Source organism: Humulus lupulus, chromosome 8, assembly GCF_963169125.1.
Source record: "Humulus lupulus chromosome 8, drHumLupu1.1, whole genome shotgun sequence".
Taxonomy (NCBI): Eukaryota; Viridiplantae; Streptophyta; class Magnoliopsida; order Rosales; family Cannabaceae; genus Humulus; species Humulus lupulus.
This window is the reverse complement of record NC_084800.1, coordinates 15645559-15656017: the sequence shown is the minus strand read 5'-3', so window position 1 is coordinate 15656017 and position 10459 is coordinate 15645559. Positions and strand designations below refer to the sequence as shown.

Sequence of the window (10459 nt, the reverse complement as noted above, 5' to 3'; positions counted from 1 at the left end):
TAACATTTTGCCCCCTCAAAAGTATTTGTTCGAATCCTAAGAGAAGGAAACTTTTGAACTACTTTTTTCGGGAACCATACTGTCACTCTCTTAAAAACAGACACGTGCCAGATGGGTATTGCTCACTTTAGGTACTTGAGTACCTTGGGAACATGCCCACGATCGTTCGTCTGACAGCTTTTCGGCGCTTATCTCATCATCGACTCCCCTCCATTCGATCTGATGAGGATTTCAATCAACGATCCTGATTAATTCAGTTTTCCCACCTATTTATGCAAGACTCCCTCTTCGTCTTCTTCACATTTTCTCATCACAGACCAGAAAAAAGAAACACTCCCTAAACCTCTTACCACAGTTCATGCTTATTGCATGTTTTCCAGGCCGAAGAAACAAAAGAATCCTGGTTTGTACGACTCAGTGAGTTCTTTCCTGCAACCTCTTCTCCACTCGACGATTTCGCTGCACTCCCCATTACTGTGTAAGTACGCCATTTTTGTTGTTCCTTTTATATTGTGCTGGCTGTGTATGTTAGTTTACGTTATTAGCATGATGCGATAGGAGGGTTTGAACCGATAGGTTTTTAGGCTTTCTGGATTTTCACTCTGGAAGTTCGTCTCTGGTTTATATTCAGATTCAATCGTTTGAATGTGGTTTCAACTTTCTGGGTTTTGAAGATTTTAGGCTATGATTCTTGTACACCAAGTTTTCGGGTAAAAACCCTTATTCTTGACAATTACACGAAACCCGAAAAGCCCTTTCCTGGCTAACCGCCACCTTTCTTTCCCTTGAACTTCGGGATTTTCAAAAAATCATCCACGTTCTTTTTCTTCCCTGTGGAACACGTGCTCGGGTCTTAATATTTAGTTTCTTGCCCTTAGTTATCCGAGCTTATCTTATCGAGTTCGTGATCCTTGCATGCATGGCCCTCACCATTTTTTCTTTCTCGTTAGATTTCACAGAATCTGGAAAGACGGTGGGGGTCATTACGAGCAATCCCTTACGAGCCCAAATCTCCGAGCCCGGAATCGGTCTTTGTCCGGAACCAGCGTCGGATTAAAGAGTACGAGATCGCACGCGAGCAAGAAGACATCCGAGCCCACTATCGCCGCCAGATTGACGAGGTCATCGAAAAGAAGAGAAGGGTCCTTCGGGAAGCCATCTATCTGGAGCCGAACCCTGGACCTAGGCCAGTTCCCCTTGACCCCGCGTTAAAAGTCACAGTAGCATACTATCCGGGGGAACTTCAGTTTTCCTTAATGGCGGAGCCTTCGTCTTCGCAGCCTAGGAGGGAGATGTTTGAAGCCGAGTTCTACCAGAGCTCGGTTACCACCTCCGACCAGATAACTGACATCCTGGCCCTTCATGGCCTTAGCTCATTGGACACACTGAACTGCCGAGCTCCGACAAGACATGAACGGAGCTGCTTCGCTCCTGGGGGCCGCGATTCCAGTGTGAAGTACGCGGCCTGGAGCCAGGAACACCTAAAGGCAGGAGCTTTGCTGCCCCTGAAGTCCTTTTTCAGAGATTTCACCGATTTCGTTGGGTTGGCTCCATTCCAACTCAACACCAATTCATACAGGGTGCTGTCTGCCCTGAGGTCCTTATTCCACGAGCTGGGGTGGATAGGACCTTCACCCCAAGATATTTTATACCTCTTTTGTTTGAAGAGTAATCCCTCCCGAGCTCGGGGAGGAGATGGTTTTTACTACCTTTCGAGCTATCCCAAAGAGACAAAATCTTTGAAGACCTTCCGAACCATCCCCCTGACTTCAAAAGGGCTTTTTTCTGGACAGACGGTCTGTTCCCGTCTCGACATCGTTCGTTTAGGCGAATTCGTAAGTATTCTCGTTACTTTCTATTTTTGAGCTCGAATCTTTAGCCCTTGTATCCATGTTTAGTTGAAGTGTATCTCGCCTTTCAGCTAACTTTCAGCGTCCCACCCCCGACGAGACAATGAAGGAGCACAGAGGGAGCCTGCTCCGACTCCCTTATGGCAGGAGGTCTCTTTCATTTCTGTTACATGAGGACAAGCTTCGAGCTTGTGGCTTGTTGGGACAGGGCCAGTCAACCTCTGACTGGTCCAGTAAAAAATACGAACGCTGGGAGGAAGTGCCTCTGCCCACAGGCATCCTTCCTCCGAGGAGGAAAAGGAAAACACCTCTCCCAATTCGCTCGAGAAGTCCGCGGTCAGGGAACGAGGCAAATGATGAAGCCTCGGGTTCGGACTCTGATGGAGGTAAAACCCTTCCTACTTCGCGAATGTGGTCTCCCACTTTATTAAAACACAGGCCCAATAGACTAGTCTCGTGCCCACAGGATAGATATCACTTCTATATATGGAGTTGGGTAGATGACTGTGTCCATAGGTTTGATAGTGGGCTCGGGAAATATGACACTATGTATACCACAGACGAGACGTGGAATGGGATAGCTGTGCAGTATGGGACCAATGACTATAGGGACCTTTCGAGGTTATCACCAACTTATAGGGAAGGCCCTCCCCCCGCCTCTTCTGAAGACGGGGGAATTTCATGGTCCCCAAGCTCGATCTCGGGGGAAAGTTCCAGTTAGGTTTTTTCTTTCACCACTCTATATAGTGTTGGAGTAACTTGTATTTCTTTCACTGACTCACTGTGATGACTTGTGCAGGCAACATGGACTCCGACCTCGACGCCCTCATCGACAATGCGGGTGCCAAGAGGAGCAAGCGCCCCAGGGCAAGGGGACTGACAACCAGTCAGCCTGGGAAAAGCTCCAAGAGATCCAGGAAAACGCCTCCTCCTCCCCCGCCGGCTTCGAGCTCTGCTGCTGCGTCGACTGGCCAGGCTAACGTCCCCACGACGATACCACCCTCGCAGGTCGTCGTCCCTGTGGTGGCGCCGGCCTCGCAGACTGATATCGCTGCCGTGGTTGAATCCCAACCTCCTGTGGCGGGCCAAATGCCTTCTACCCAGCTCGCCAAAAGACCTTTTGCTTCCCGAGCCCAGAAGCTAACTATTTCCACCCATATGGATTCGTATGTGGTGGATAATGCAGCCGGTCCTCACGGGTCTACGCTGATCTCGGATGTAATGTCCCGGATTGGCCAGAGCTACGGCAATTTTGAGGCTCCTCAGTGGCAGTGTCTAACTGGCACTCGGGACCGCACTGTCCTGTACGAGAAGAGTATCGAGCACACTGCCGCGGTAAGTATCCTATATATTCCCTTTGCTTACATTCATGCTGTCTCGAGGCTAATGGTGGTTTCTTCCTTTTTTCAGGCTCTTGCTTTCACTGCCCAGCTTAATTACGAGCTGAACAACGAGGTCCATACGAGCAGGACCCTCGCCCAAGAGGAGAGGGACCTCCACCTTAAAGCGAATGACGACCTGAAGGCAGTGAATACTAAGCTCGAGGCAGTGGTTAAGGAGCGTGAGGAAATGGCCAAGGAGCTCGGAAAGCTGAAAAACGAACTCGAGGAGCAGAAGAAAGACAACATCCAGCTTCGGGAGACCAACAAGAAGCTCGAGGAAGACAAGGCCGTCACCCTCGACCTCATGGAGGATATCAAAACCCGCCTTACTGCTGAGTTCAAAGAAAAAAAGGAAACGGCGGTCGATTCAGCCATGTACCGGATGTGGGCCTATAACGAAGAACTGGACACCAGTTTTTTGGGTCCCCTCGAGGCGTCCTTCCTCGAACGATGGAATGCCCGGCTCGAGAAGGAAGAGGCTGACCAGCTCGAGAAGGATAAAGCTACTCCGAGTACTGTTTCGGAGGGAGCTCAGGAGGATAGTCATGCTATTCGTCCTGAGGGGTCCGGTGCCACTGATGCTGAGAAGGCCAAGGAGACTCCTCTTCTTTGAATCTGACCTCGGGGAGATCAGTTTTCGGGGCTGCGTCCCATTATTTCTGTAATTATTTCAACTTGTGCCCACGGGGCTGATACAATTCCCTTTATTATTCTTTTATATACTTACATTTCTTGGTTCGAAATATTTTGCATATTTTTATAATTGATGGACCGGTTATGTTTATTTATGCATACAAACATAGTTTGGATTTAGGCTCGAAATTCGATGCATTCATGCATAGTTTATTCGATTTATCCGTTTCCAACCTTGTTATTTATCAAGGTCGGACATTACTGTAACCATGAACTGAAAATTACTTATATGGCATGTAATATGAATGATTTGGTTAATCTTTTTAGTCACTTTCCCTCATCCTTAGTATCTTAGCTCCGAGGTTATGAGTTCGAAACTATTTTAAGATGTTCCAGCCTCGATCTCGACATATTTTGTGACGGGTTTAGGCTCCCATTCATCATTGATCGATAATTTGGCTGGTTTGTTCCAAACCTGTTATGCTTGCACATCTGGTTAATTCCAAACGTTTTTGGTTTTTGGTAGCTCGGTAATGTCCGAACTATCTAAGCCCGCATACTTGGTTATTTCCAAATACTTAATGTTTTTTATAATTCGGTTAAGTCCGAACTATCTAAGCTCGCTCGGTTAAGTCTGAACTATCTGAACTCGCGTATTTGGTTATATCCAAATACTTTTTTGTTTTTTATAATTCGGTTAAGTCCGAACTATCTTAGCTCGCGTATTTGGTTGTATCCAAATAATTTTTGTATTGTATATTTTTTTTTTTCTTTTTAAAGCTAGAGGTATGTATACCAATGTTGCCCCCTTAATATCCTATGAGTGTGACCATAGGTTATTAAATTAAGAGAGATTGCAAAAATAAAAATAAGTTACATGTGAAACAAAGTAGACCCTTTATTTGAAATTCAAAAACAAACTAAGTACAGAAAATCATGGTTACGGGCGACACTTCCTACACTATTGATAATATGGTCTAAGGTGTTCGCCATTCCATGCTCGTGGTATGAGGTTCCCATCTAATCTCGCAAGTTTGTATACGCCAGGGCGGATGACTGATTCTATCTGGTATGGTCCTTCCCAGTTTGGCCCGAGTACTCCTGCTGCTGGATCTCGAGTTGCTAAGAATACTCGTCTCAAAATCAGGTCTCCTACTCCGAACTTTCGACTTCGGACCCTTTTATTGAAATATCTTGTTGTTCGTTGCTGGTAAGCAGCATTTCTCAGCTGAGCCTCCTCCCTTTTTTCTTCGATCAAGTCTAGGGTTTCTTCGAGCTGAGTATGATTGGAACTTTGGTCGTAAATCTGAGTTCGAATTGTCGGAATTTCGACCTCAATGGGCAACATTGCCTCGCAGCCGTATGCTAGAGAAAACGGGGTATGCCCAGTTGATGTCCGAGCTGTAGTTCTATATCCCCAAAGGACTTGGGGTAATTCCTCAGGCCATCGTCCCTTTGCTTCTTCCAACTTTTTCTTCAAGGAACTCTTGAGAGTTTTATTAACGGCTTCGACCTGACCGTTCGCCTGAGGGTGAGCCACTGACGAAAAGCTCTTTATTATACCGTTCTTGTTACAAAAGTTGGAAAATAAGTCGCAATCAAACTGGGTTCCGTTGTCAGACACAATCTTTCTTGGCACTCCATATCGGCATACGATGTTCTTTACCACGAAATCCAGGATCTTCTTCGAAGTTATGGTCGCCAATGGTTCAGCCTCCGTCCATTTTGTGAAGTAATCAACCGCGACCACAGCATACTTTACTCCTCCTTTGCCAGTTGGGAATGAGCCTATGAGGTCGATGCCCCATACCGCAAAAGGCCATGGGGACGTCAACATGGTTAGTTCGGAAGGTGGAGCTCGGGGTATCGTGGCGAATCTCTGGCACTTGTCGCATTTTTTCACGAACTCGAAAGAATCCGTCTTAATGGTTGGCCAGAAATATCCTTGGCGTATAATTTTCTTGGATAGGCTGTGCCCCCCAGTATGATCTCCGCAAAACCCTTCATGAACTTCTCTAATAATCTTCTTTGCCTCGGGGGGAGTCACGCATCTGAGCAATGGCATGGAATACCCTCTTCTGTATAGCCTTCCATCCAGGATGGTGTAACGAGGAAGTTGATACATTAGTTTCCGAGCCTGACTTCGATCTTTGGGAAGAATTCCATTTTCGAGGTATTCAACGATCGGGCTCATCCAGGTCGGTTCTGTCTCGATCATGCACACATCTTCCTTGTCTGACTCAGTAATGCTGGGTGCTGACAGATGTTCTATGGGTACAACATTCAGCTCCTCATTTTCAGTGGAAGTGGCGAGCCGAGCTAAGGCATCTGCATTTGAGTTTTGTTCTCGGGGAACTTGTTCGATTGCATAAAACTCAAAAAACTCCAATGCGTACTTTGCCTTCTCCAGATAAGCTGCCATTTTTGTGCCACGAGCCTGATATTCTCCCAAGATTTGATTAACTACGAGCTGGGAGTCGCTGTAGCAATGTATAGCTCTGGCCTTGAGTTCCTTTGCTATTCGTAGTCCCGCCAGTAAAGCCTCGTACTCAGCTTCATTATTAGATGCTTTAAAGCCGAATCTTAATGCAGAGTGAAATTTGCTCCCTGCAGGGGTGATCAGAATAACTCCTGCCCCCGCTCCATTTTCATTTGACGACCCGCCGACGTAAAGTTTCCATAGCTCGTGGGCCGTGGTTGTTACTTCGTCGTTGGCTGTACCGGTGCATTCTACTATAAAATCTGCCAACGCTTGTGCCTTAATGGTTGTTCTCGGATGGTAGGTGATCTCGAATTGTCCGAGCTCAACAGCCCACTTAAGGAGTCGACCAGACGCCTCTGGTTTCGACAAGACTTGCCTTAGTGGTTGATCTGTCAGTACATGGATAGGATGTGCCTGAAAGTAAGGGCGGAGCTTTCGAGATGAGTGGATCAGACTGAGGGCGAGCTTCTCCATCAGTGGATACCTTGACTCTGCCCCCAGTAATCTTTTACTGATATAGTAGACGGGTTTCTGTATTCTCTCTTCCTCTCGGACGAGCACCGCGCTTATCGCGTGTTCAGTTGTTGAGAGATACAAGAACAGTACTTCTCCCGTCTCAGGTTTCGATAGGATAGGTGGTTCGGCCAAGTGCCTTTTTAACTCTTGAAAGGCTAGCTCGCACTCGTCTGTCCATTCGAACTTTTTACTTCCTTTCAATAAGTTGAAGAACGGGAGATCACGGTCCGTTGACTTCGAAATGAACCTGCCCAGAGCTGCCATCCTGCCAGTCAAGCTTTGAACATCTTTATGCTTCCGAGGTGACGGCATATCAATTAGGGCCTTTATTTTATCGGGATTAGCCTCGATTCCACGAGAGTTGACAATGAAACCCAGAAATTTCCCTGAAGACACCCCAAAAGTGCACTTCTGAGGATTCAACTTCATGTTATACTTTCTGAGCACGCCAAAGCACTCTTCGAGGTCATCAACATGGTTCTTGTTAAGTTGAGACTTTACGAGCATGTCGTCAACATAAACTTCCATGTTGTTCCCTATTTGCTCTGAGAACATCATGTTTACGAGCCGCTGGTACGTTGCTCCGGCATTCTTGAGTCCGAATGGCATGACATTGTAGCAGTAGAGCCCTTTATCCGTAATGAAGCTTGTATGCTCTTGGTCGGGGGCATGCATGGGAATCTGGTTATATCCAGAATAGGCATCCATGAATGACATCAGACCATGCCCCGCCGTGGCATCCACGAGCTGATCAATTCTCGGTAGGGGAAAACAGTCTTTCGGGCAGGCCTTGTTGAGGTCTGAGTAGTCAATGCACGTCCTCCATGTCCCATTGGGTTTCGGGACCAACACTGGATTGGCCACCCAATCAGGGTAAAAAACGTCCCTTATAAAATTATTTGCTTTCAGCCTGTCCACCTCCTCCTTTAGTGCTTTCTTTCTGTCTTCATCCAGCTGCCTTCGCTTTTGCTGCTTCGGAGGAAAGCTTTTGTTTATATTCAATGCGTGGCTCGCTATATTAGGGCTTATTCCCACCATGTCAGAGTGGGACCACGCGAAGACATCCTGGTTTTTCTTCAGAAAGCAAATTAATTGCTATTTTGATTCGTCTAGGAGGTGTTTCCCGACCTTCACCTTTTTCGAGGGACTAGATTCATCGAGCTGAACCTCTTCGAGCTCCTCCAAAGGTTGGAGGTCAATCTTCTCTTCAATCCTTGGATCGATCTCCTCGTCAATTTTTAGAACTGTCCCGTCTTTATACTGTATGACAACAAGTGCTTGCGCGCTTGTTTGTTTCTTTCCCCTTAAGGAAATGCTGTAGCACTCCCTTCCTGCCAGTTGATCTCCTTTCAATGTTCCGACCCCGCTTGGAGTTGGGAACTTAAGGGCTAGATGCCTTACAGATGAAACTGCCCCCAGCCCGACCAGGGCGGGTCTCCCGAGCAATACATTGTAGGCAGATGGTAACTCTACTACCACGAACTCCATCATCTTGGTCACCGAGACTGGATAGTCTCCCAAGGTCACAGGGAGTTCAATGGACCCCATACAAGCGGTTCCTTCTCCAGAAAAGCCGTACAAAGTGGTTGCACAAGCCCTCAGGTCGCGAAGGGAGAGCCCCATTTTCTCTAGGGTTGCTTTATAAAGAATGTTAACTGAGCTCCCATTGTCTATGAGAACTCGGCGCACTCTTTTGTTGGCAAGCTGTAGGGTGATGACGAGTGGATCATGATGAGGGAACTGGACGTGAGAGGCATCCTCCTCGGTGAAGGTTATAGGCTGAGTCTCAACCCTTTGGCTTTTTGGTGCCCTTGGTTCGGGTTCATATGGAGACCCGTCCCCTGTCTTTAGCTCATTCACATATCGTTTTTGAGCATTTCTGCCCCCTCCTGCGAGATGAGGACCTCCCGAGATGGTTATTACGTCCTCTCCATCTATCGGTGGAGGCCTATCCTCATCCCGAGATCGGGAGTTATTATTCTGTGTTGCCGGAAGCGCGGCTACTCTCTGGCTGGCAGTAGCCTGTCCAGTATTCTGGTTTTTGACATACTGCCGGAAATAACCTCTCGAGATCAATCCTTCGATCTCGTCCTTGAGCTGTCGGCACTCATCAGTTGTGTGGCCGGTGTCCCTATGAAATCGACAATACTTGCTGGAGTCCCTCTTAGACTTTTGATTCCTCATAGGATCCGGTCGCCTGAAGGGGACCTGGTTTTCATTAGCCAGGTATATGTTTTCCCGGGACTCGTTGAGCTCGGTATGCACTTTATATACGGAGAAATATCTTTCTCCTTTTTTCTTCTTTCCTCCATCAGCCTCGGGATTATTTCCCTCGCTTTTTTTTCTCTTGGAAGGATTCTCCGAGGCAGGCTGTGTAACTAGAGGGTCAACCGAGGTTGAGGCAGAGTTAATGTTTATCGTTGTAGTTTCGGTCTGCGAGGTCGCTTTGAGTGTTGACCTCGCTTCCTCTACATTAACAAATTTCTGCGCCCGTCTGTTAAACTCGGTTATCGACCTCACCGGTTTCCCTTGTATGTCATCCCAAAGTGCACTCCCGGGTAAAACACCAGCTCGGATGGCCATCAAGTGCCCGCTGTCATCCACGTCATGAGCTCGGGCGACCTCTAGATTAAATCTTGTCAGGTAGCTCTTTAGTGTTTCGCCTGGTTGTTGTCGGACGTTAGTCAAAGTGGATGCTTCGGGTCTGACTCCCACCATAGCCCGGAACTGCTTCTTGAAGTCTCTAGACAATTGATCCCACGAAGTTATAGAATGTCTCTTGTACTTCTCGAACCAACTCTTGGCAGGCCCGGCCAATGATGTTGGAAACAACATACATCTGAGCTCGTAACCTACGTTACTAGCTCTCATAATAGTGTTGAATGTACTCAGATGGCTGCATGGGTCGGTTTTTCCTTCAAACGCTGGGACGTGAGGAATCCGGAACCCTTGGGGGAACTGAGTGTTAGAAATATTGGGAGCAAACGGCTCGAGTTCCTCATCAGAGTCCTCATATCGACCGTTTCCTCGCTCATTCTTCAAAAGCCTAAAGGCTTTTTCGAGCTGATCGATCCTTTCTTGTACTGGGTCCTTAGGCGGCGTTTGGAATTGATAGTCATTAATCGCGATCTCAGGCTCGCGTCTCCGTGAGGGATCTCTACGCCCATTCAGATGATTCCTAAGGTCCGGGTTTGTCTGATCTCCCTTTCCCCTGCTCTGATTCAGGTGATTGCGCAGGTCGGGATGGCTCTTGTGATTCCCAGTATTTTTACGACCCCGGTCGTGTTTACTGACAGACCTTGTTTCTCCGGACTCATCGCTAGTGAAACTCATCGATCGGTCATTTCGTGGTGGATCCTTTCTACGTCGCCTCGTCACTGCAGTACGAGATCGGGACGTCTGACTTCTCTCGGATGGCGCACCTTTCCGCCCCTGGAACGTCTCCCCGTTTCCTTGTCTCTCCCCTGTACGCCCTTGATCCTGATCTCGACCAGGTTGAGCGTTCCTGCGGGGAGGTGAAGGATATCTTATGGGAGACGGAGGAAACCGTATAGGTGACGGTGGTTGCCGTCCTTGCCTCGGCCTGGAAGGTCCAG

The 10459-nt window shown here is 47.7% G+C and overlaps 2 protein-coding genes across 2 annotated transcripts; both read left to right on the top strand.

Moving 5' to 3' along the window:
* The first annotated feature begins 1743 nt into the window (after positions 1 to 1743).
* Positions 1744 to 2994, top strand: LOC133795070 (uncharacterized). Its single transcript, XM_062232522.1, has 3 exons — positions 1744 to 2566; positions 2650 to 2858; positions 2983 to 2994. Exons 1-3 carry the CDS (start codon positions 1954 to 1956, stop codon positions 2992 to 2994), a joined length of 834 nt encoding a protein of 277 aa, XP_062088506.1. The 5' UTR covers positions 1744 to 1953.
* A 55-nt stretch (positions 2995 to 3049) lies between these two features.
* LOC133793506 (uncharacterized) lies at positions 3050 to 4064 on the top strand. The gene is made up of 2 exons (XM_062230842.1): positions 3050 to 3185; positions 3261 to 4064. The coding sequence occupies exons 1-2, from the start codon at positions 3072 to 3074 to the stop codon at positions 3843 to 3845; spliced, it is 699 nt and encodes a 232-aa protein (XP_062086826.1). The 5' UTR covers positions 3050 to 3071; the 3' UTR covers positions 3846 to 4064.
* The last annotated feature ends 6395 nt before the right edge of the window (positions 4065 to 10459 follow it).

Excerpts from the sequence above, each read along its gene's own strand:
- LOC133795070 (XM_062232522.1), top strand. The coding sequence starts at position 1,954 with ATGAAGGAGCACAGAGGGAGCCTGCTCCGACTCCCTTATGGCAGGAGG. Across the intron at positions 2,567-2,649 it reads GATCTCGGGGGAAAGTTCCA|GCAACATGGACTCCGACCTC; the intron begins GTTAGGTTTTTT and ends TGACTTGTGCAG.
- LOC133793506 (XM_062230842.1), top strand. The coding sequence starts at position 3,072 with ATGTCCCGGATTGGCCAGAGCTACGGCAATTTTGAGGCTCCTCAGTGG. Across the intron at positions 3,186-3,260 it reads GTATCGAGCACACTGCCGCG|GCTCTTGCTTTCACTGCCCA; the intron begins GTAAGTATCCTA and ends TCCTTTTTTCAG.